The sequence below is a fragment of the Erithacus rubecula genome (assembly GCF_903797595.1).
Source record: "Erithacus rubecula genome assembly, chromosome: 26".
Classification (NCBI taxonomy): domain Eukaryota; kingdom Metazoa; phylum Chordata; class Aves; order Passeriformes; family Muscicapidae; genus Erithacus; species Erithacus rubecula.
This window is the reverse complement of record NC_136678.1, coordinates 4,215,789-4,241,149: the sequence shown is the minus strand read 5'-3', so window position 1 is coordinate 4,241,149 and position 25,361 is coordinate 4,215,789. Positions and strand designations below refer to the sequence as shown.

General features: G+C 59.6%; 1 protein-coding gene across 1 annotated transcript in view; it reads right to left on the bottom strand.

Annotated features, from left to right (window-relative positions):
* ATP2B4 (ATPase plasma membrane Ca2+ transporting 4) overlaps positions 1–2,469 on the bottom strand; it is a gene marked incomplete at its 3' end in the record, with an annotated part of 30,608 nt that extends 28,139 nt beyond the window's left edge. Inside the window, 1 exon segment of the mRNA XM_079327023.1 lies at positions 2,236–2,469. Within this exon segment, the coding sequence (XP_079183149.1) occupies positions 2,236–2,431 (196 nt within the window). The 5' untranslated portion in view covers positions 2,432–2,469.
* Positions 2,470–25,361: the final 22,892 nt, after the last annotated feature.

Genomic DNA, 25,361 nt, shown 5'->3' with positions numbered 1-25,361 from the left:
TGGGGACACACGTGGGGACACGGGACAGGCCAACGGGGACAGGGGACAGACCCACAGGGACATGGGACAGACCCACAGGGACATGGGACAGACATACAGGACAGGGTACAGACCCACGGGGACAGGGGACAGACCCACAGGGACACAGGACAGATCCATGGGGACAGGGGACAGACCCACAGCACACGGGACAGACCCACAGGGACATGGGACAGATCCATGGGGACAGGGGACAGACCCACAGGGACAGGGTACAGACCCACAGGGACACAGGACAGACCCACAGGGACACAGGACAGATCCATGGGGACAGGGGACAGACCCACAGCACATGGGACAGACCCACAGGACACAGGACAAACCCACGGGACAGATGCCACTCATGGCAGTGACCCCAGGGCTGTCCCCAGCACTGGGGGGTCGATGGCTCCGTGCTGGCACAGTGGCAATGGGGACAAACCCCGGGAACAGGACACGGGGCTGGGACCTGCAGCCTGCCCGGCGGGATCAGAGGGACCAAGGGCTGCCTCGGGATGTTCCTCTTCCCAAAAATCCCATTTTGGAGGAGAGACCCTCCCCTGCTCCCTGGGCTCGGAGGGGTGGGATGTGCTGGGGGTACAAACGCAGCTTTGGGGTGGGACTGAACCCTTCACCTCCCCTAAAACAGCCTTTTGGGTTCTCCTCCCACCCCAAAGCAGCGTGACCCCACTTTGGCAGGGCCCAGCACATTGTTCTGTGACCTGGGCTTTGTATTTCCACCGGGATTTCCCCCCTTCTCTAACGACATCCCGATATTGTCTCTCCTTCCCGGTCCTGCTCGCAGCTGGAAAGCTGCAAATCCCCCCCTGGCAGCACTAAAAATATCCCACAGATTGTCCTGGCTGAGTCCCCACCCCACAGACCCGAGTCCCACCCCACAGACCCGAGTCCCACCCCACAGACCCGAGTCCCCACCCCACAGATCAGAGTCCCACCCCACAGACCCGAGTCCCCACCCCACAAACCCGAGTCCCACCCCACAGACCCGAGTCCCCACCCCACAGATCAGAGTCCCCACCCCACAGACCCGAGTCCCACCCCACAGACCCGAGTCCCACCCCACAGATCAGAGTCCCCACCCCACAGATCAGAGTCCCCACCCCACAGACCCGAGTCCCACCCCACAGATCAGAGTCCCACCCCACAGATCAGAGTCCCCACCCCACAGCTCCAGGAAAACCCTCGGGGCTGGATCCAGGGGGTCTCTGCCCCCTGCACCCCCTCTCTGCCAGGGAAGGCTCCAGGGCCACCCCCCAGCCCCAGATCATGGGACAGCCACTGCAGCCACCACCCTTGGATGTGACCTTCACATGGCTCTGTCTCAAAGGTGACAATCCCAAATCATGGGACAGCCACTGGAGACATCACCCTTGAGTGTCACCTTCACATGGCTCCATCCCAAAAGTGACAGCTCCAGAGGTGACAACCCCAGAGGTGACAACCCCAGACCTTGGGAGCCACTTCCCTTGGGTGTCACTTTCATATGGCTCCATCCTGGTGGTGACAACCCCAGAGGTGACAACCCCAAACCATGGGAGCCACCACTCTTAGATGTCACCTTCACATGGCTCTATTCCAGAGGTGACAACCCCAGTCTCTGGGGGTCACCTCCCTCAGGTGTCACCTTCATATGGCTCCACCCTGGAGGTGGCAAACCCAGACTCTGAGAGCCACCTCCCTCAGATGCCACCTCCACATGGCACCACCCTGAGGGTGACAACCCCAGAGGTGACAACCCCAGACCCTAGGAGCCACCTCCCTCAGATGCCACCTCCACATGGCACCATTCCAGAGGTGACAACCCCAGAGCTGACAACCCCAGAGCTGACAACCCCAGAGGTGACAACCCCAGACTCTGGGAGCCACCACCCTTGGACATCACCTTCACATGGCACCACCCTGGAGGTGACAAGCCCAGAGGTGACAACCCTAAACCATGGGAGCCACCACTCTCAGATGCCACCTCCACATGGCACCACCCTGGAGGTGACAAACCCAGAGGTGACAACCCCAGACTCTGAGAGCCACCTCCCTCAGATGCCACCTCCACATGGCACCACCCTGGAGGTGACAAATCCAGAGGTGACAACCCCAAACCATGGGAGCCACCACTCTCAGATGCCACCTCCACATTGCACCATTCCAGAGCTGACAACCCCAGAGGTGACAACCCCAGAGGTGACAACTCCATCCCACCTTCGACCGGCGACGTCTTCAGCCTCTTGCAGACGTTCTGCACGCCGCCGTAGGAGTCGTTCAGCCTGGCCACGGCCTCGGCGCTCCTCAGCTCCATGAGGTTCCTCAGCTCCACCATGGAGCACCCAAAATCCCCCTCATGTCCTCCCTCCACCACCGAGTTCCCGGGGTGGTGGTCGGCCACGTTGTTGGTCATGTTGTCGCGGTGCCGGTGCCACCGGAGCGGGGCGGCTCCGGTGGGGACGATGCTGCGGGCAGGGGGCTCCTTGGGCAGGGGGCTCCTTGGGCAGGGGGCTCCTTGGGCAGGGGGCTCTTCAGGCAGGGGGTTTCTCCAGCAGGGGCTCCTCAGGCAGGGGGCTCCTTGGGCAGGGGGCTCCTCCAGGCAGAGGGCTCTTCAGGCAGGGGGTTTCTCCAGCAGGGGGCTCCTCGGGCAGGGGGCTCCTCCAGGCAGGGGGCTCCTCCAGCAGGGGGCTCCTCAGGCAGGGGGCTCCTTCTTCCCTGGGGGCTCCTCCAGCAGGGGGTTTCTCGGGCAGGGGGCTCTTCAGGCAGGGGGCTCTTCAGGCAGGGGGCTCCTTCTTCCCTGGGGGCTCCTCCAGGCAGGGGGCTCCTCGGGCAGGGGGCTCCTCCAGGCAGGGGCTCCTCCAGGCAGGGGGCTCCTCCTTCCCTGGGGGCTTCCCGGGGGCAGGGGGCGGCTCTAGCCCAGCCCAAGTTGAGGGGATGAAGGTGTGAACAGGATGCGCATGTTACCGCGGGGGCGACCTCAGCAACGGGCAGCGTGCAGCGGGAGGAGGAGGAGGAGGAGGAGGAGGGATCCCTGGATACCACAGCAACTGGAGCTGTGAAAACAACCGTGGGAAACAAAAATATGCGTTAGCAGGGCTTGGGAAGGAGCGAGGAGTGCTGTGGGGAGGGAGAGGGAGAGGTGCTGCCCGAGGGGAGGGTGTGGGGTCAGCTCTGGGGAGAGAAGTTGAGCTCTGGAGTGAGGAGAGGGGAAGAGCCCGGCGGGGCTGGGCAGGAAAGGAGCCCAGGTGGTTCTTCACTTGCAGCCCAGCCAAACCCTGCTGTGGGTTTTGGGTTAAAAATACCCCAGGGTGGGGGAAGCAGCTGCTTCCTCCCCTGGGCAGGACGCCGGGGCCGGAGCATGGCAGGTAAGAACGATCCCGATATCCCAATGTCCCAATGCCCCATATCCCAAACTCCAATATCACAAAATACCAATAGCCTGATATCCCAAAATCATGGTATTCCAACATCTTGATATCCTGATATTGCAACACCCTGATATCCCAATATCCCTATATCCTGATACCCCCAAATCCCAATATTACAATATCCAAATAACTCAATATCCCAATATCCCAAAATCCCAGTGTCCCAATACCCTGATATTCCAAAACCCCAAAATCCCAATATCCCAGTATTTCAATATATCGATATCCCAATATCCCAAATTCCCAAAATCCCAATGTCCCAATATCCCAATATCTCGATATCCTGATATCCCAATATCCCAAAATCCCAATGTCCCAATATCTCGATATCCTGATATCCCAATATCCCAAAATCTCAGTATCCTGGTATCCCAAAATTCCTATATCCTGATATCCCAGTATCTCAGAACCCCAATATCTCAATATTCCAACATCTCAGTACCACAATATCTTAGTATTCCAATACCCCAATATCCTGATATCCCAATATGCCTGTATCTGAAAACCTCAAAATCCCAATATCCTGATATCCCAAAATCCCTATATCCCAATATTCAAATACCCCCATATCTCAGTGTTCCGATACACCAATACCCAAATATCTCAAATTCCCAAAACCCCAATATCCCAAATTCTCAATATCCTGATGTCCTGATACCCCAATATCCCAATATCCATGGGAAAGGGGCTGCAGCACCCCATGGACTCCACAGCTGGGAAATGCCACAAGAACCATGGAAGAGAAATGGCAGAGAAACCACAAAACCCTGGATTTTCTCAGAATCGAGGCTTTTCCATCAATGACCTGTGCCAAGGTGTGGGTCACAACCCCCAAAGAGCACAGGGGAGCCCCAAAACCACTTCAACCAAACCAGGCAGGGACCACAACATCCCACAGCTCCCCCACTCCCCAGGGATTTGGGGGCTGGGATGCCCTGCTGGCATTTCAGAGCTCAAGGGACAAATAGGGACAAGGAGGGAACAGCACAGGCCAGGGGGAAAAAGGGTTTTTGTCAGGCAGGGTTAGCTGTGTTCCCAAGCTCCAGGCAAGCTCCCAGCACTCCAGAGGCAAAAAGGCTGCAAGGAGAGGCTCTCATGGAGAGAAAACAAAATCTTCCTGAGGGCAAAATAAATAAAGAACAACGGGGGAACGGCCACTCTGTCTGAGACAGGGCACAGAGGGGCAGAGCAGCTGGGGAGGGACAGGGATGGACAGGAGGGACAGGGACAATGTCCACTGCTGGTCCCAGGAGCACATGGGATGCACCTGGTCTCACAAACCCCAGAGAGGCACCAAATCAGCACAGGGCTGGCCCAAACCACCCCAATTCTAGTCCCAGGACTGTCCCAAATTCCAGTCCTAGAACTGTCCCAAACCACCCCAATTCCAGCCCCAGAACAGTCCCAAAATTCCAGTCCCAGGGCTGTCCCAAACCACCCCAATTCTAGTCCCAGGGCTGTCCCAAACCACCCCAATTCCAGCCCCAGAACAGTCCCAAAATTCCAGTCCTAGAACTGTCCCAAACCACCCCAATTCCAGCCCCAGAACAGTCCCAAAATTCCAATCCCAGGGCTGTCCCAAGCCATCGCGATTCCAGCCCCAGGACTGTCCCAAACTGCCCCAATTCCAGTCCCAGGACTGTCCCAAACTGCCCCAATCCAACCCCAGAACAGTCCCAAAATTCCAGCCCCAATCTATCCCCAGAACAGTCCCAAAATTCCAGCTCCAGAATTGTCCCAAACTGCCCCAATTCCAGTCCCAGGACTGTCCCACACCCCCCAATTCCAGCCCCAGCCATGGGGACGTTTCAGTCTCTGGGCCAGCAGAACCCCCAGGACCCAACCCCCCCTGGGAGCAGCTCCTTATCGGGCCAGCAGCACCCCCAGGGCAGAGCCCCACTATCAGGACACCACAGGCACCAACTGAACCTCAGGGACAACAGGGACACTGCCAGGATGTCCCCACCTCGGGAGGGACCTGTGCCCCAGCTGCAGGGACAGGGACACAAGGATGAGGACACAGGGATGGAAGAACAGGGACAGGGACACAGGGATGGGGACACAAGGACAGGGACACAAGGATGAGGACACAGTGATGGAAGAACAGGGACACGGATTAAAGGACACAAGGATGAGGACACAGGGATGGGGACATTGAAAGGGAAGAACAGGGACAGAGGGATTAAAGGACACAGGGATGGGGACAGAAGGATGCGAGACAGGGATTCAATACAGGGATGGGGACACTGGGATGGGGACACTGGGATTTAAAGGACACAGGGATTAAAGAACACAGGGATGGGGACACTGGGATTAAAGGACACAGGGATGGGGACACAGGGATGGGGACACTGCAGCTCCCTCCCTCAGGCTGGGGCGTTGCTGCTGCCCCGCCCAGCCGGGATCCACGGGATGCTCCCGCACCTCCCGTTCCCATCCCTGTTCCCATCCCCGTTCCCATCCCCATTCCCATCCTCGTTCCCATCCTCATTCCCATCCTCGTTCCCATCCTCATTCCCATCCCCATTCCCATCCCCATTCCCAGCCCCATTCCCATCCCCATTCCCATCCCCGTTCCCATCCCCGTTCCCATCCCCATTCCCATCCCCATTCCCATCCCCATTCCCATCCCCATTCCCATCCCCATTCCCATCCCCGTTCCCATCCCCGTTCCCATCCTCGTTCCCATCCTCGTTCCCAGCCCCGTTCCCAGCCCCGTTCCCATCCCCGCTCCCATCCCCATTCCCATCCCCATTCCCAGCCCCGTTCCCATCCCCGTTCCCATCCCCGTTCCCATCCCCGTTCCCAGCCCCGTTCCCATCCCCATTCCCATCCTCGTTCCCATCCTCGTTCCCATCCCCGTTCCCATCCCCGTTCCCATCCCCGTTCCCATCCCCGTTCCCATCCCCATTCCCATCCTCGTTCCCATCCTCGTTCCCATCCCCGTTCCCATCCCCATTCCCATCCTCGTTCCCATCCTCGTTCCCATCCCCGTTCCCATCCCCGTTCCCATCCCCGTTCCCATCCCCGTTCCCATCCCCGTTCCCAGCCCCGTTCCCCGCCCGCTCTCCCCGAGCAGAGCTGAGCTCATCCATCCCTCCAGGCAGCAGCTCCCGGCAGCGGGAAGCAGGAGGTGGCAGGCCCAATTAAGCAGGCTCCTGCTGATTAAGAGAAAAAAGGATAATTCCCCCACCCCACCACGCTCATTTCCTCCTCTTTCATAGCAACCGGCGCTGTCTGAGGAGAGCTCAGAGGTTAAGAGGGAGACAGTTAATTAATACTGTAACGGCCTAGCCCTTAATTACCCCTGATGGAGCTCAGGGGGGAGCGAGCATCCCCATCCCTGTGTCCCACTGTGAGATTCCAGCCTGGAATTCTCTGTCCTGGGGGAAAGGAGGGACTCAGCCCCATCCCTGTGTCCCACTGTGAGATTCCAGCCTGGAATTCTCTGTCCTGGGGGAAAGGAGGGACACAGCCCCATCCCTGTGTCCCACTGGGAGATTCCAGCCTGGAATTCTCTGTCCTGGGGGAAAGGAGGGACTCAGCCCCATCCCTGTGTCCCACTGGGAGATTCCAGCCTGGAATTCTCTGTCCTGGGGGAAAGGAGGGACTCAGCTCCATCCCTGTGTCCCACACTGAGATTCCTGCCTGGAATTCTCTGTCCTGGGGGAAAGGAGGGACTCAGCCCCATCCCTGTGTCCCACCATGAGATTCCAGCCTGGAATTCTCTGTCCTTGCAGGCAAGAAGGACCCAGCCCCATCCCTGTGTCCCACCATGAGATTCCAGCCTGGAACTGAGGTGTGGGATGGCTCCTGCATCCTCCCCCAGCCCTTTTGGGATCTCAGCCCCATTCCTGTCCCTGCCCCATCCCAGCAGCACAGGCTCCCTGGCCAAGCTGGGAAGGATCCACCCAGATCAGAGCCATGGTTCTGAGGAGTTCCCAGTGACTCCAGCAGGTTCTGCCCTTCACTCCTGGAATTCACTCCCAGAGCCCAAACCCTGGAGAGGAACCTGAGGGAAGAAAACACCCCAAGTGGGAGAGGAGCAGGGAGTGGTGACACCACCTGTGTCACCTCCCAGAGGAGCTGGGGATCCCTCCCTGGATCCCAGAGGAGTTGGGGATCCCTCCCTGGATCCCTGGGGTGTGAGATGATATCCCAGAGGAGTTGGGGATCCCTCCCTGGATCCCAGAGGAGTTGGGGATCCCTCCCTGGATCCCTGGGGTGTGAGATGCCATCCCAGAGGAGCTGGGGATCCCTCTCTGGATCCCAGAGGAACTGGGGATCCCCTCCTGGATCCCTGGGGTGTGAGATGATATCCCAGAGGAGTTGGGGATCCCTCCCTGGATCCCTGGGGTGTGAGATGCCATCCCTGAGGAGTTTGGGATCCCTCCCTGGATCCCAGAGGAGTTGGGGATCCCTCCCTGGATCCATGGGGTGTGAGATGAGATCCCAGAGGAACTGGGGATCCCTCCCTGGATCCCTGGGGTGTGAGATGCCATCCCTGAGGAGTTTGGGATCCCTCCCTGGATCCCTGAGGAGCTGGGGATCCCTCCCTGGATCCCTGGGGTGTGAGATGCCATCCCTGAGGAGTTTGGGAATCCCTCCCTGGATCCCTGGGGTGTGAGATGCCATCCCAGAGGAGTTGGGGATCCCTCCCTGGATCCCTGGGGTGTGAGATGCCATCCCTGAGGAGTTTGGGATCCCTCCCTGGATCCCTGGGGTGTGAGGGGAGGAAGGAGCAGCTCCAGGCAGGAGCAGCAGCGAGGAGCAGACGCGGTGCTGCAGCTGAACCTGCCCGGAATAATAAACGGCAGCACGGCACCTCTGTCCTGCCAGGGACAGTGCCCACAGCCAGGGCCACCAGCTGAGTGTCCCCTGTGCCACCAGCTGAGTGTCCCCTGTGCCCAGCCCAGCCCCAGGACACGCTGGGCTGGACCCTGGAGATGCCACAGCGCTCGAAAAGCGACGAGGAAAAATGAACGAGCTGGAGATGCCACAAGTGACAAGCTGAGGCACGGCGTGGGTGGCCCTGCTGCCATGCTGGTGGCACTGCTGATGGCACCAGGAGCCTGGCACGTGCCAGCAGCAGCTGTGGCTGGTGCCTGGGCAAGGCCAGGGATCCTCCTGCCTCAGGAGATGGGATCAGATCCTGGTGGATGGATGGGAGCACTGCCCTGTCCTCCCACGGGCGATCAGAGATGGAACAATCCCTGCTCAAGCTCAGGAGGTTTTTTTTTTTCCATTCATCCACTGAAGGATCCACTTTCAAAAGGAAAAATTTTTCCATTTTTCCATTGAAGGATGAAATCTATGCCCTAGCTCAGCTCTTCCAGCTGGGACATCTCCCACTCACCAGGCCAAGGAAAAACATTCTTTGCCCAGAGCCACAAATCCCAGCTTGGATCCCAAAGTGGATCAAACTGGGATCACCTTCCCCAAGCATTTGGACCCCAGTCCCACGCTCTGCCCCCCCTGGGCAGCACCCACCAGGGTCCATCTCCTCTCCCACTTTGGGAATGGGGTGTTGGGAACACTTGGCTGCCTGAGGTTGCCATGGCAAACTCAATGTAAAGCTGTCAGGGATGCTGTTTATGTTGCCAAGGGGGGAGGAGGGGAAAAAGAAATTAAAAAAAAAAAAAAAAATTTAAAAAAAATCAACTCCCCCAAGATTACCCTTCCTTGGCTTGGGTTTGAGATTTTTTTTTTTCTTGTTGGGAATCTGAATGTGGGATGAGAGAGGCTGCACAGACAGAGCCCTCTAAAGATGGACAAACGGACTCCAAGCAGCCAATTAAAGCAGGAAAATGGGTTTGGGGCACCTTTCCTGCCCTGCTGTTTGGGAATTGTCCCTGGAGGGGCTGCACAGCTCCCCCTGCCCAGCACAGGGACCCCACTCCCAACTGGGCCCAGCGGGAGGGGACAGGGAGGGAAAAACCCTCTGGAATGGCTGAATCCAGGGAGAAAATCACCGGGAGAGACCCGTGGGGAGGGGGGAAATTGGGGAGGGGGGGGGGGTGAGACCCCCCCTGCACCCCCTTGGGGCGGGGGGAGCCCCATTCCCAGCGGGGGAATGCACTGGGATCATTCCAACAGGTGACAGCCTTGGGGACACAGAGGGGACACGGGGAGGGAGGACACGGGGAGGGAGGACACGGGGAGGGAGGACACGGGGGGGACACACGACCCCCGAAGCGGGGCTGAGCCACCCCCCACCCCACGCTGGCCAAGGCCACCGGGCCACGCGCAGCACGTGGAGCCCAGCCCGCGGCGATTCGGGGGGATTTTATGGGATCGGGGGATTTGTGGGGGATCCCCATTGCCCCCTCCCGCTGCCAGCCGGGCTGGGGGGGACCCCGGGGAGCCCCGGCGGCTGCGGGGGCCCCTCCCCGGCACACTCACCGAATCGCAATGTGCAGATGGCAGCGGCTCCCGCTCCTGCTCCTGCCTGTTCCCAGCAACACCCCTGGCGAGCGGCCTCCCCTCCTTAACCCCTGCGGCGCCGCGCTCCGAGGGACAAACGGCGCGCTCGGGAGGATCAGGGGACATCCCGGCCGGGATTGTCACCCTGGAGGGAACGGGAGGAGGGGCAGGAGGGCAGAGGGTCATGGTGGAGGAACTTCCATCCTGGTGCCGTGAAAGGGACACTGAGGGGACTCCTGACACTCAGGGGACACTGAGGGGACTCCTGACACTCAGGGACCCTGTGCCAGCTCTGTGGGATCTGTCCCCATCCAGCTCAGGGGATCTGTCCCTTTCCAGCTCAGGGGATCTGTCCCCATCCAGCTCAGGGGAGCTGTCCCTTTCTAACTCAGTGGGATCTGTCCCCGTCCATCTCTGGGGGATCTGTCCCCATCCAGCTCAGGGGATCTGTCCCCATCCAGCTCAGGGGATCTGTCCCCATCCAGCTCTGGGGCTCTGTCCCCATCCAGCTCAGTGGGATCTGTCCCCATCCAGTTCTGGGGGATCTGTCCCCTCCAGTTCACAGGGATCTGACCCCATCCACCTCAGTGGGATCTGTCCCCATCCAGCTCTGGGGGATCTGTCCCCTCCAGTTCACAGGGATCTGTCCCCATCCAGCTCTGGGGGATCTGTCCCCATCCAGCTCAGGGGATCTGTCCCCATCCAGCTCTGGGGGATCTGTCCCCTCCAGTTCACAGGGATCTGTCCCCATGCAGCTCAGGGGGATCTGTCCCCTTCCCCCGGTGTCCCCTCTCCCTCTCCTCTCCCCGGAGCAGTTGCAGGTGCCCAAAGCAGAAGTGGTGGCTCCCGGGGACAGCCACCTGTGGCACCCGCGGGATGTCCCCTCCTCCCTCCGCAGCATCCGCTTCCTCCCAGGGGTGGGGACAGCGACACTGCCCTGCCGGGAGGGGCTCCCCCCGCCCCCCACAGCGCCGAACATCCCCAGTGCCACCCCTGCCACACTCTGGGGACACACCAGAGCCACACCGTGCCGCGGGGGAGACCCCAGGGACAGCCAGACCTCCCCCAAATTCCCTGGCGGGGCACAGGCTCCATCCTGCACGGGTGGGGGGAATAAAAGGGGGGGCAATGCCCTGGAAAAGGAGCAGGAAAACGCCCAGGAAGCGCTGTGCCAGGGAAACCGAGTCACCAGGCGAGTCAGCAGGCGAGTGACACAGCGAGTGACAAAGCGAGTGACAAAGCAGCCACGGAGCAGCGGCGCGGGGCTGGTGCCGCACCCGGGAATTCCAGCGGGAATTCGCTGTTGGCACCCGGCACCTGAGGCTGCTGCTGGGCACCCCCAGGGCGGGGCAGGGCAGGGCAGGGTCCCCTCGTCCCGCATCCCCGCGGGTGACAATTCCCGACTCCAACCAGTGACAATTCCCGGCTCCAACCAGTGACAATTCCCAACTCCAACCAGTAACAATTCCCGGCTCCAACCAGTGACAATTCCCAACTCCAACCAGTGACAATTACCGACTCCAACCAGTAACAATTCCCAACTCCCAAGGATCCCAGTTCATTCCCATCCGCAACATCGGGCTGGGGACGAGGGGAGGGGACACGCCACAAGCCAGCGGATAGCGCAGCTCAGGGTGGCACACGCTGTCGGTCACCCCGCGGTGTCACCATGTCACTGTCACCCACGGGCGTGCTGTTCCCTCCCTCTGGCGCTGCCAGGAGCACAATTCCCGCTGCCACGCGCTGGGGACACCTTCCCCCAAGTCCCCAAGCAGGTGACACCACAGCTGGGGAGGCCACCAGAGCATTGTCCCACCCCTGGCTGTGCCACACCATCCTTCTCCTTCCTCCTGCCAGGCCGTGGGACCCAGAGGAGGGATGGCAGCAGGGTCAAGGTCACGGGGAAAGCACAGGGAAAAAGGCAGGAGGAGGTGACATTCCCCAAAATGAATGTCCCCGCTGCCACCCTGCAGGGCACTCACGCAGCCACCACGGCTGCAGCTGCCCTGGCTCCCATTTTGCTGCTGTTTTGCCTCCTGCTAATTGACGTTGGGAAACTGCTGGTTTTTGGCGAGCCCAAGGCAGCAATTAACTCCTGCAAAGGGCAGGGGAGAGGCTGGAGGCGGAACAGCGGGCACGGCCTTGGCAGGGATGTGGCCAAATCCCCCCAAACCCACAGCCCTGAGCCCCAAACCCACACCCCTGAACCCCCAAACACACATCCCTGAACCCCACATCCCTGAACCCCCCCAAACCCACAGCCCTGAGCCCCAAACCCACACCCCTGAACCCCCAAACCCACAGCCCTGAGCCCCAAACCCACACCCCTGAACCCCCCAAACCCCACATCCCTAAACCCCAAACCCACACCCCTGAACCCCCAAAGACACATCCCTGAACCCCACATCCCTGAACCCCACATCCCTGAACCCCCCAAACCCACAGCCCTGAGCCCCAAACCCACACCCTTAAACCCCAAACCCCACATCCCTAAACCCCAAACCCACACCCCTGAACCTCCCAAACCCACACCCCTGAGCCCCCCAAACCCACAGCCCTGAGCCCCAAATCCACACCCCTGAACCCCACATACCCGAACCCCACATCCCTGAACCCCCCAAACCCACATCCCTGAGGCCCAAACCCACACCCCTAAACCCCAAACCCTTATCCCTGAACCCCAAACCCACATCCCTGAGCCCCCCAAAACCCACAACCCTAAACCCCAAACCCACATCCCTGAACTCCCCAAACCCACATCCCTAAACCCCAAACCCCACATACCCGAACCCCATATCCCTGAACCCCAAACCCACATCCCTGAACTCCCCAAACCCACATCCCTGAACCCCAAACCCACATCCTTGAACCCCCCAAACCCACATCCCTGAACCCCAAACCCACATCCTTGAACCCCCCAAACCCACATCCCTAAACCCCAACCCCACAGCCCTGAGCCTGCTGCCACCAGGGGCTGTGACACCCTGCTTCAAGCCACCCGGGGGGGGGGGTCAGGAATGTGCCCTCGCCCCCAGCCGGGGCTTCCCCAGCCCCAGGGTGCAGCAGCCCAGGAATTCCAGGGGGGGTGGGACAAAGGAAGAGCAGGGAGCCTCCAGAGGAGCTGTCAGGGGAATGTTTCCATCTAAGGCTTTGGTATTTTCCCCTGGCGGCGCCTGCACTAAATCAGCGCCGCTCTCTCATTATTCTCGGGTGCTTTACAAGGTAACGCGGGCGGCGCAGGAATGCCGGAGGATGGGAGCAAATCCCGGATTCTCCCGAGGCACCAAACACCTGCAGGCATCCCCAGGTGTCCCTGGTGTCACCTCACCTGTGTCCTGCCATCCCCTGGCTGTCCCTGCTGTCACCTCACCTGTGTCCTGCCATCCCCTGGGTGTCCCTGGTGTCACCTCACCTGTGTCCTGCCATCCCCGGGTGTCCCTGGTGTCACCTCACCTGTGCCCCTGCATCCCCTGGGTGTCCCTGCTGTCACCTCACCTGTGTCCTGCCATCCCCTGGGTGTCCCTGGTGTCACCTCACCTGTGTCCTGCATCCCCAGGTGTCCCTGGTGTCACCTCACCTGTGCCCCTGCATCCCCAGGTGTCCCTGGTGTCACCTCACCTGTGTCCTGCCATCCCCTGGCTGTCCCTGGTGTCACCTCACCTGTGCCCCTGCATCCCCAGGTGTCCCTGGTGTCACCTCACCTGTGTCCTGCCATCCCCTGGGTGTCCCTGATGTCACCTCACCTGTGTCCTGCCATCCCCGGGTGTCCCTGGTGTCACCTCACCTGTGCCCCTGCATCCCCTGGGTGTCCCTGGTGTCACCTCACCTGTGTCCTGCCATCCCCTGGGTGTCCCTGGTGTCACCTCACCTGTGCCCTGCCATCCCCAGGTGTCCCTGGTGTCACCTCACCTGTGCCCCTGCATCCCTTGGGTGTCCCTGGTGTCACCTCACCTGTGTCCTGCATCCCCAGGTGTCCCTGGTGTCACCTCACCTGTGCCCCTGCATCCCTTGGGTGTCCCTGGTGTCACCTCACCTGTGTCCTGCATCCCCAGGTGTCCCTGGTGTCACCTCACCTGTGCCCCTGCATCCCCAGGTGTCCCTGGTGTCACCTCACCTGTGTCCTGCCATCCCCTGGCTGTCCCTGGTGTCACCTCACCTGTGTCCTGCCATCCCCAGGTGTCCCTGGTGTCACCTCACCTGTGTCCCAAGGATGCTGGATGCCAGCAGGTTTTGTTCACTGTTTCTCCATCCCAGGAAATGGGTTTTTCCCAGTCTAGAAGCACTGGGAAGTCACCAAGGGGGATGTGGCAGCAGCTGGCACATGGTGGGTGACCCTTCACTCCTCTCTTTGATCCCAAAACGCCAGGATTTGCGATTTTTGGGATCCAAAACACCAGAATTAGGGAATTTTGTATCCCAAAACACCAGCATTTGGGATTTTTGCAACCCAAAACACCAGAATTTGGGATTTTTGCAACCCAAACCAGCAGAATTAGGGATTTTTGGATCCCAAACCACCAGAATGTGGGATTTTTGGATCCCAAAAACCAGGATTTTGTCAGTCTGGTATCTCCCAGCTCTCCCATGGGATGGGACACCCCAGGACCTGCTGGTGCCCAGCACAGAAACCCCACAAATCCCCATTCCCACCTCCCCAAACCCCACTCAGACAGGACAGGAACTTTAAACTCAGCTTAAATCAAAGCCAGACCTAGAGCAGAGAGGCAGCCAAGGCTCAGGGAGGACAGGAGGACACAGCTGGGTATTTTTAGCAGGATTACACAGGGACAGGGGATTCCTACCCCAAAGATCCCTGGGGGATGGAAATAGATCCCGTCATTTCCTGCAGGGAAGCATCAGCTGCTGGGGGAAGGTTTTGGGGACACCCTGGGACAACAGGGGACACCTGCTGGCTCACCTTGTCACCAGAGTTTTCTTGTCCCTGTGCTGTGAAAAATCCCGGGGGGGGGGGGGGGGGGGGAAATAAAATAAAAACCCACCAAATTGGCAGCGATTTCTGCTAAAAATCCTCTTTTTTTCAGGGGAAACTGAGGCAGGAGAGGTGGGGCTGGTGGGAAATTGGGGGTAAAATTGGGATTGAGGGTGGCAGCAGCACTTGGGGACAGGATGGGGACAGCAGCTCCTCCTGTCACCTCCAGCACTGAGCTGGGATGGGTGTCCCTGCTTTGAGGATTAGGCTGGGGGTCACATCCCTGCCTAACTGCTGGCACCCCGAGCCTTAAAACTCCATTTTTCCATTAAAAATAAAATTAAATTAAATTTTAAAAAATATATGAAAAAATTAAATTTAAAAAAAAATTTAAATAGTAATAATATTTAAATAATAATAAAAAAGGAGCCCAGCAGAGATTTTTATCTTTAAGTAAAAGGGATAAGAGGAAAGGGGTTAAAAAAAATAAATTAATTAAAAAAAAAAAAAAAAAAAAAAAAAAAAAAAAAAAAAAAAAAAAAAAAAAAAAAAAAAAAAAAAAAAAAAAAAAGGCTGCCAGCTCTCTTCGCTGCTGCAAAGGGTTAAAAAAAATAAAGTCGGGAAAAGCGATAGGAAAAACACACGCGGCTCCCAGGGAAGAGCGGGCCGGCTGCTCCCGTTTCCCTTCCCAACATGCCCCGCTCCTGGGAAAGTGTGGGCTGTTTTCCATATATAACTGCGAACTGTTCCATGCAGTAACAAGTCTAATTAAAGGGAGCCAGGCGAGCAGGGAAAGGCGATATTTATCCCCCGAGAAAAGAACCCCCCGAAATCCTAAATGCAGCCCCTGACCCGGCAAAAGGGGAGGGGGAGGGAGGGGGGGATAATTAGAATTTTAAAAAAAAAAAAAGTCCCGGTGGTGGTGTGGTGGAGATGGCAAAAAATAAAGAAAAAAAAAGGAGAGGGAAAAAAAAAAAATCCAGGCGGGAGAGGTAAATTGGAAAATATGGAGAAATAGGAGGGGAGAGCCAGATGGGCCGGGAGGGGCAGGGGGAGGGGGAGGGAGCTGGGATAGGGTGGGGAAGGGGCACAGAGACCCCCCAGGAGCCCCCCTGGGCCCCCCCGTCCCCCCAGGGCGGGGGCAGCGAGGATTCGAGTAAACAGCAGCGACGAGCAGCGCAAATAAACATAAAAGCGAATTTTAGGCGGGCGGGAAGGGGCTGGGAAATGCCGGGAGGGATCGTGAGGGTGGGAGGGGAGGGGGAGCACCCTGGGCACCCCCACACCCAGGGGGTGACCCCCAGAATCCCCCCCCCATCATCCCAGCATCCCCCCAGCATCACCCCCATGCCAGAAATGTACCAGAAATGTGCCAGAAATCCCAATTCCCCCCCCAAAAAAGCACCTACAATGATGGGATGGAGTCACAGAATCATGGCCTCAAAGCCAGGCTGTGCCATAAATGTGCCATAAATCCCAGTTCCACATAAAAACACCTAAAATGATGGTGGGATGGGATCACAGAATCACAGCTCCAAAGCCAGGCTTGCCAGAAATGTGCCAGAAATGTACCAGAAACCCCAGACCCCCCCCAAAAAAAACACCTACAATGATGGGATGGAGTCACAGAATCATGGCCTCAAAGCCAGGCTGTGCCATAAATGTGCCATAAATCCCAGCTCTCAATAAAAAACCACCTAGAGTGATGCTGGGATGGAGTCACAGAATCACAGCCCTAAAGCCAGGCTGTGCCATAAATCCCAGGTGACCCCAAAAAAACCCCCCCCTACAGTGATGCTGGGATGGAATTCCAGAATCACAGCCCCAAAGCCAGGCTGTGCCAGAAATGTGCCATAAATCCCAGCTAACCCCAAAAAACACCTAAAGTGATGCTGGGATGGAATCCCAGAATCCCAGAACAGTTTGGGGTGAACCCCAAATCCATCCCATTCCAAGGGCAGGGACACCTTCCTCCCCCCCCATCCCAGGCTGCTCCAAGCCCCAAAATCCAAAATCCAGCCTGGCCTTGCCTGGATGAACCTCAGACACAACGGGGACAAAGCCACCCCAAATAACACCCCCAAAACCCCCCAGCCTCCAGAGCAGGGGCACAGGGGTCACCCGAGGTGACAGTGGCCACCGGGCAGGGTGTGGTGGCCACAGGCCTGGCACTGGCCCAGGTGGGTCCCTGAGCAGAGCTAATCCCGGGATAATCACGGCTTTAGCAGCGATAGGGGCCAGATCAGAGCACAAAAACAGAGCCAGGGCACGGGGCTGGCAGCCAGAGACAGGCTGGGAGGGGGCTGGGGGAGCAGGAGGGGGCTGGGAATGTGGGGAGGGGGCTGGGGGGGCAGGGAGGGGGCTGGGAGGGGGCTGGGGGGGCAGGGAGGGGGCTGGGAATGTGGGGAGGGGGCTGGGGGGCAGGAGGGGGCTGGGGGGGCAGGGAGTGGTCTGGGAGGGGGCTGGGGGGGGCAGGAGGGGGGCTGGGAGGGGGCTGGGGGTGGCAGGGAGGGGGCTGGGGGGGGCAGGAGGGGGGGGGGGCAGGAGTGGGGCTGGGGAATGTGGGGAGGGGGCTGGGTGCGGGGCAGGGAGGGGGCTGGGAGGGGGGTGGGGGGGCCAGGGAGGTGGTGGGCATGTGGGAAGGGGGCTGGGCGGGGATGGGAGGGGGCTGGAATGGGGGAGGGGTCTGGGGGGGCAGGGGATGTGGGGAGCAGAGAGATCATGGAATTACTGAGGAGATCCATGGGAGCAGAGGAAGATCAGGGGGGGCAGGAGAGACTGGGATGCGAGAGAGATTTTGTAATGGGGGTTGGAGAGAAGGGGCTACTGAGGATCTGGGAGATGAAGGGCAGGGAACTGAGAGACCAAGGGAACTGAGATAGGGGAGAGAGAGAGAATCTGGGGAATGCAGGGATCTGTGGATACAGAGAGATTCTGGGAATGCAGAGAGATCCTGGGATATTGAAGGTGATCTGTGGGATACAGAGAGATCCACAGGATACAGAGAGACATCACTGGGATACAGAGAGGGATTCCTGGGAATACAGAGAGAGTTCCACAAAGGATCCACAGGAACACACTGAGGGATCCATGCAGGATCCCTTGGGAATACAGCGAGGGATCCATGGGAATACATAGAGAGATCCATGAGGGATCCATGGGAATACAGAGAGAGATCCATGAGGGATCCACAGGAACACAGCCAGGGATCCACAGGAACACAGCCAGGGATCCATGAGGGATCCATGGGAATGCAGGGAGGGATCCATGAGGGATCCACAGGAACACAGCCAGGGATCCATGAGGGATCCATAGGAACACAGCCAGGGATCCACAGGAACACAGCCAGGGATCCATGAGGGATCCATGGGAATGCAGGGAGGGATCCATGAGGGATCCACAGGAACACAGCCAGGGATCCATGAGGGATCCATGGGAATGCAGGGAGGGATCCATGAGGGATCCACAGGAACACAGCCAGGGATCCATGAGGGATCCACAGGAACACAGCCAGGGATCCATGAGGGATCCATGGGAATGCAGGGAGGGATCCATGAGGGATCCACAGGAATACAGCCAGGGATCCACAGGAACACAGCCAGGGATCCATGAGGGATCCATGGGAATGCAGGGAGGGATCCATGAGGGATCCACAGGAACACAGCCAGGGATCCATGAGGGATCCCCTGACACTGGAGCCCAGCACAGTCACCCCCCCCAGCTCAGGGAGGTGATTCCCACTCCACATCCCAAAGGGAAAATGCCAAACCCACGGCCAGGATTCCCCCCCAGCCCAGCTGTCCCAGGATTGCTCTGCCTGCTGGAATCCCCTCCACCCCCAAAGCTTCAGCTCCTCTTCCCTTTCCCAGCATTTTCCCTGTGGGATCTGGAGCCTTCCTCACCCTCCTCATCAGCCTTTGCACCTTCCACAAGCCCAGGCAGGGGCTGGACAGCTGAGTTTGATCCTGGAATGACGAGGAGAATGGGCATGCAGGGTGGCAGCTTGGATTGGGGTCACCCAGAAATGTTTGGGATCATCCAGAACTGTTTGGGGCCACCCAGAACTGGTCTGGGATCCCCCAGAACTGTCTGGGGTCACCCAGAACTGGTTTGGGGTCCCCATCACCACCTTGGCTGCTCCCACACTCGAAGGGAGGCAGGTCCTGGGTGAGATTTGGGAAAATCCCTCTGCTCCCTGTGGCTTTTCCTGGCTCCCTCCCCAGCTCCCCAAAGGATCCCGAGACACAGCAAGGCTGGGCTGTGCAGGCAGCTGGGAGGAGGAAGGGAGGCTCCTCATTGTCCTTCCCAGAGAGAAAAGGGACAGTCCCAGCCCTGGAAACGCCAGGAAACCCTTCCAGAAACTCCATCTGCAGCATCTGCCCGGGATTCGATGCATTTCACGTCCGACTGCAGGAGCCCGAGGATCCCCTGGCTGCTGACCTGCAGGAAACACCCAACTGCTGCTGCTGCTGCTGAGAGAGGGAACAGCAGCAGGAAAAGCCATTCCTGCACCCAGCCCTGGGTGTACAGAGCTCCAGCAGGTGCCTGGTGAGGCGAGACAGGAGCAAATCCATGGATGGGGAGAGCTGGGAAAACAGAGCTGAGAAGGGGAGCAGGGGGTGGGAAGGGATGAAAGCAGCAGGTCAGGAGATGGCAGAAAGAATCCAGCTTGGGGCACGGAGCTGGAGCAAGGTTTTGGGTCCATGGGATTGGCTGTAGCCAGCCTGGGGAATCCAAAATATCAGCACAGACCCCTCTGGATGAGCTTCCCCCAAAAAAGGGAACGGTATCTCAGCACCCTGCCTGTGATCCCAGCCTTTCCCACCTCCTCTAAAAACCCCAACCAGCACCCAGCACGCTCCAATAAATCCAAAATACCCCTTGGATGAGAAATGCATGGATTTAACACCCCAGAGGCACAGCACACCCAGGGGATGCCAGAGCAGGTAGCAGGATGGGGTTTTCCAGCTGGATTTCCCCACAGGGATCCGAGCAGGGCTTTGTCCTTCCCCCAGGAAATCTCCTGCTGGCTCGGGGAACACCCTCAGGCACAGCTCTGCGGGGAGGAGACACTTCCCAGCCACAGCTTTGGTCCTTCCCTTTGCTTTTTTGGCCAGTCCAGCTGAGGTCAGATTGGAGAGCAACCCATCACTTGGGAAATAACACCACTCCAGGCCTCCTCCCTCAAAGAAACCTCAAAAGACAGCATTTAAGGCAAGCTTAATTTGGACAACTAAAAATAGCCAGCACTAGTCACACTGGAAAATGCAGGATGTGGAGCTTCCCCCTCTCCCAGCTCCAGCCTGCACATGGGGGTTTGTGGCCCCCAGCCCCACAGATTTGTCCATAGGGATGAGCACAGCTCTGTCCCCACAGGGAATCCAGCAGGATCCATCCCAGAGCCCTGCCTGGCTGCTCCAATGAAAGTTTGGGCACCCAAAACTTTCCCAGGCAGGATGTGGTGACTCAGAGCCACGTCTGCAGTGGGACACCCAGGAAAGATCCCAGCCACGCTTCCCAGCTTCTCCCAAGCCTCTGATCCCTGTGGCTGATTCAGCCCGGGGTGAAAGCAGCCAGGATAAATCCTGGTTGTCATTCCTGCTGCTCCAGGGGCTGTCACCCACACTGTCACCCACACTGTCACCGTGTCCCAGCCTGGCTCTGGCCATCCCAGGGCTCCTCCAGCACTAGCCTGGCATTCCCAGCTGCACAAATCCAGCCTGCCCTCATTTCCCTGCACTCCCTCCTCCTTGCACTAATCCCTCCTGCTCCAGAGGCAGGAATAATGTTTAACTCAGGTTCACACCAGAGCACGGGCTCCCTCCCAGCCCGGGTCAACCCCAGGCGTGTCCCCAACGCTGGGGCCGTGCTGGGTCCCTGCTGCTGGCACAGCCACCTGCCCGGGGCTCCTCTGGAAGCTCCAGGAATCTCTGGGAATCTCTGGATTCACGTGCTGCCAGCTGCAGGATCCTTCACACCGGGGATTGGGATGCAGCCGGGCTGAGCCGTGCAGGTACCACGAGAATCCCATCCCATTCCCTGGGGCTCATCCCCAAAATCCAGGGGATTCCACAGAGCCAGGATGAGAGGGGACAGCGCTGGAGGATCCTCTGGGCTGTCTATGGGATGGCAGGAATGGGAAAGGAGCTTTCCCACCCATCCTGGGGTGTGCCCCAGCAGCGCTGCAGCAGCACGGGGTTATTTTTAAGAAGCTGGCGAGAAGGGAGGCTGGGAGCTGGAATGTGGAGCCCCGGAGAGGCGAGGCACCGGCATTCCCGAATCCCCCAGCAGGAACAAAAGGCGAGAAAAGCGAAAAGCCGAGGGCACCGAGCGAGGGGTGGCGAAGGGACACTAAAGCTCCAGCTGCTGCCGCCGGGTCCTTAATTAGCATCTCGAGAAACGGCGCCGAAAATCAGACACCTTCTGCCCGAAATCCGAGCCCGGGGCTGACAATCCGATCGCCGACCCCGATGCTCAAAGAGCAAAGGTCACTTCCAACCCCGCACAAGCCCTGCCCGCATCCACCCCCTGCCCCACATTCACCCCCTGCCCCCCCAGCCCCAGCAGGGCAGCACGGCGAGGGCCAGCGGCTTATTTTTAGCCTGGAGAAGGCAGGAGAAGGCAGCAGCCATCCCGACTCTTCTTGCCCTTGGCTCGGGACACGCCGCTGTCCCCCCGGGCTGTCCCCCGGCTCCGCAGCGCCGTGTCACCCCCAGGGCTGGCAGCACCGAGCCTGGCAGCAGGAGGAGGAGGAAGAGGAGGAGGAGGATGCTGGGCTGAGCCTGGAGCCGGCCCTGGAGCGGCACAAGGAGCGGGATTATTTACAGCGAGGCAGGGCTGACCTTTGCGAGCCGCGCACAGAGAGACGTCGGGAATCGCTGCTGCGGGATCCGTGCAGAGCCTGGAGCCGGGGGCAGCGAGCAGCCGGCAGAGCAGCGCCGGGATCGCAGCCTGGGAAAAGGAGGGATCGGATTCCTCCGTGCCCGGCCCCGCCGGACAAACTCTTCCGGGTGGGGACTCCTACGCTGCTCGCTGCTCCTTCCCGCAGCCTCCCAAAAACACCGCGGGTGGGAAAGCGGCGCTGCTCCTCGCCCCCGGCGCCCCGCTCGGCTCAGCCCAGCTGCCGACTCATCCCTGCCGTGGAAGCGTCGAAGGAAAAGTTTTTCCCCGTCAGCACAAAACGCTGACACTTCTTGGCCCGAGCTTCCCCTTGGCGGCTGCTGGGCTGGGCAGGAGGTTCCCCAAGGTTGGGGACACGCAGGGGGTGTGGGGGGCAGGGGACAGGGCTGTGCCTGCGGGGTGGCACTGGGGTGGCACACAGTCCCTGGAATGTGGCACTGGTGTGGCACTGGTCCCTGCAGCATGGCACTGGTGTGGCACTGGTGTGGCACTGGTGTGGCCCAGTCCCTGCAGCATGGCTCTGGTGTGGCACTGGAGTGGCACTGGTGTGACCCAGTCCCTGCAGTGTGGCACTGGTGTGGCACTGGTATGGCCTGGTCCCTGCAGTGTGGCACTGGTGTAACCCTCCAGCCCCTGGTGGCACAGGGAAGGGAGGGAATTCCCGAGGCCAGGAGCTGTGCCATGGGCACTGGGAGATGGGATCATCCATCCCACCTCCCCTCCCTCACTGGGATCATCCATCCCACCTCCCCTCCCTCACTGGGATCATCCATCCCACCTCCCGTCCCTCACTGGGATCATCCATCCCACCTCCCTCTCCTCACCCCAAAGCTGCAGGATTTGGGCACAGGGCTGCTGGTGTCACCTGTGTGTCCCCTCCCCAGCCTGATCCATATTTCAGTCCCCATTTAGGACTTGATGCCATGATCCAGAAATCCCAGGAGGACACCACCAGGGTCCCCATGTCCCTGGGCCACAATGGTCACCCTGGAGTGAGCCAAGCCAGCCCCAAAAGGGAATCCCACGACCCCAATTCCTGATTCCAGGCTGTGCATCAGCTTCCCACGTCCAAATCCAAGACCCCTCCCCGAAGCTCACAAACGCAGGAGGACTCTGAACTCAGCTGTTACTCACACAGAGCTCTCCCAGGATTTAAGGTGCTTAATTAGCAGTTTAAAAGAGTCACCAGCTGGGTGGGTGACACTCCAGCAGGTGTCATGTGCTCTGCAGGGCTCCAGCTTCCCTCCTGGCCCTACCCAGGCTTACCTTGTGTCTTTTTTCCCTTTTCCTAATGATCCAGCAGAGGGGCAGGGTTTATAAGTCCAGGGAAACTCTATTATCCCCGTGCATTAAAGCCACAAGCAACTAATTAAAACATCAAAGTCACAAGGTTCATTAGCTCGGCCTCGGCGCTGGTAGGAGGTGACAGGGTGACAGGGATTGTGGCTGTCACCCCACTGCTCCCAGGGACCCCAAGGCTGACCCCACATCCCAAAACACATTTCCTGTCCCAGTGTCACTGGGAAACCACTGGGCTGGGCAGGATCCTGTCACCTGCCTGTCCCTGTCCCCCAGCTGGTCGCCTTTGCCTGCTCCAAGGTGGAGAGCAGCGAGGTTGGGGACAGCTCTGTCACGCTCTGCCATCAAAGCTGCTTCCCCCAGGAGCATCTCCAGCCCCATTATCACCCATGGGATCCCTGCTCCCACCCAACAGCACCAGGGGGACAGGGATGGGTTCAAACTCCCAGTGAATCACAGCAGATCCCCCCCGGTGCCAGAGCAGCCATTCCTTCCTTCCCGGGAATGCTGCAGGGATCCAGCAGCTCCCCCGAATCCGGGGACATGGGAACAGCGGGGGGTTCACACTGAGCACTGCCATGGTCACACAGAGCACTGGTCACCTCCCATCACCACGGTCACACTGACCATCGGTCACACCGAGCATTGGTCACCTCCCATCTAAGGACCTGCATCCATTGCCATGGTCACACTGAGCACTGGTCAATTCCCATCACCACGGTCACACCAAGCACTGGTCACACTGAGCACTGGTCACCTCCCACTGCCATGGTCACACTGAGCACTGGTCAATTCCCATCACCATGGTCACACCAAGCACTGGTCACACTGAGCACTGGTCACCTCCCACTGCCATGGTCACACTGAGCACTGGTCACTTCCCATCCGAGCATCTGCATCCCCCTGCTGTGGTCACACCGAGCATTGGTCACTTCCCATGGCCACGGCCACATGGAGCACGGGTCACTTCCCATCTAAGGACCTGCCTCTCATTGCCACGGTCACACTGACCATCGGTCACTTCCCAAATGACCCGCACCCATTTCCACGGCCACACTCTTGGGGTTCCCTGTCCCTCTCCGATCCCGGAGCGACCCCCGGGCTCTCACACCGCTCTTTTCCCAGCACAGCGCAGCCGTGCCCGGCGGGGAGGAGCCGTGGGCAGGAGGAAGCCGGAGCCGCCAGCCCTTCCCCGGGCCCTGCGCGGGGAGCGGCAGCAGCACAACACGGGCGGCGGCTGCGAGTCCCCCCCCAACCGCAGGGATTTATTTGTGTCCCCAAATCTCAGTGTGGCCACTGCGGGAAAACTCCGCTCGTGGCCTAGCAGAGAGGAAAAACAGGAAAAGGGAAAAAAAAATAAATAATAATTTTCAAAAAGCGCAACACGAGAGAGGAGCGGGGAAGGCGCAGGGAAGGGGCAGGCGGGGAAGGAGCGGGTTCGTCTCGCAGGGTTTGCGGACAAGGGGAAACTCCGTGCTCAGCTCCACCCCGGCGCTTTCGGCTGCTGAACAATAGTGGAGAGGAGCAGCCGTCCCTCCCTGCTCTTACTCATCCTGCCCGAGGAGCTGTGCCACCCTCGGGCTGCCCCCGCCCTGCCCGGGGGCTCCCGGAGGCGAAAGGCTCCGGTGAGAGCGGCAGATCCCCCGGGAGGAGATGCGGACCCACGGCACGCGAGCGGCGAGCCGGCAGCGCAGGGAATTCCCTCCGTCATCATCATCGCCGGCGGAAAAGAAAAAAAAAAAAAAAAAAAAAAAAAAAGAGGAAAAAAATAAAAGAAAAACCAACACCCAACAACAGCCGGCGCCCTCTCAAAGCGCTCTCTACCTGCAGCGCTCGCAGCACTTCCCAGCGCTTCTCCAGCCGGGAAGGAGCCGGGGATCGCACCCCGGGTGGGACGGGGCCGGAGCCCGCGGGGAATGCGCGGGGCTGGGGCAGGAATGGGGAAGCGCTGCCTCCCTCCTGCCCTGGGCGCTGCCCGGCCCCACCTGCACCATCCCCGGCACCGGCACCTTCCCCGGCCACCGCCAGCCACGAGGCAACCAGCCCGGCCGGAGGCAGCCACAGCCAGGCCTCCAAGCCCACCCACCACCGAGGGCACCCCCAGATGCGAGGGGCACCTGCAGCCCCCCGCCCGAGCCGCCAGCCAGCGCAGGGTGGGGTTTGGGGGGGGTCACCGGGGAGGGATCCCGGGGCGCGGCGGGGTGGGGCTGGCGGAGCGCGGGGGCGTCAGCCTCTCTCGCTCATGATTTAATAATTCAGGTGCGTTTCGGTGCTCAGAGAAGCGAAAGATTGAGGGCAGAGTCTGGAGGCAGGCGGGGCGGTGCAGCCCGGGGGGGTTTGGGGTGAGGGGGGCTCAGCTCGGG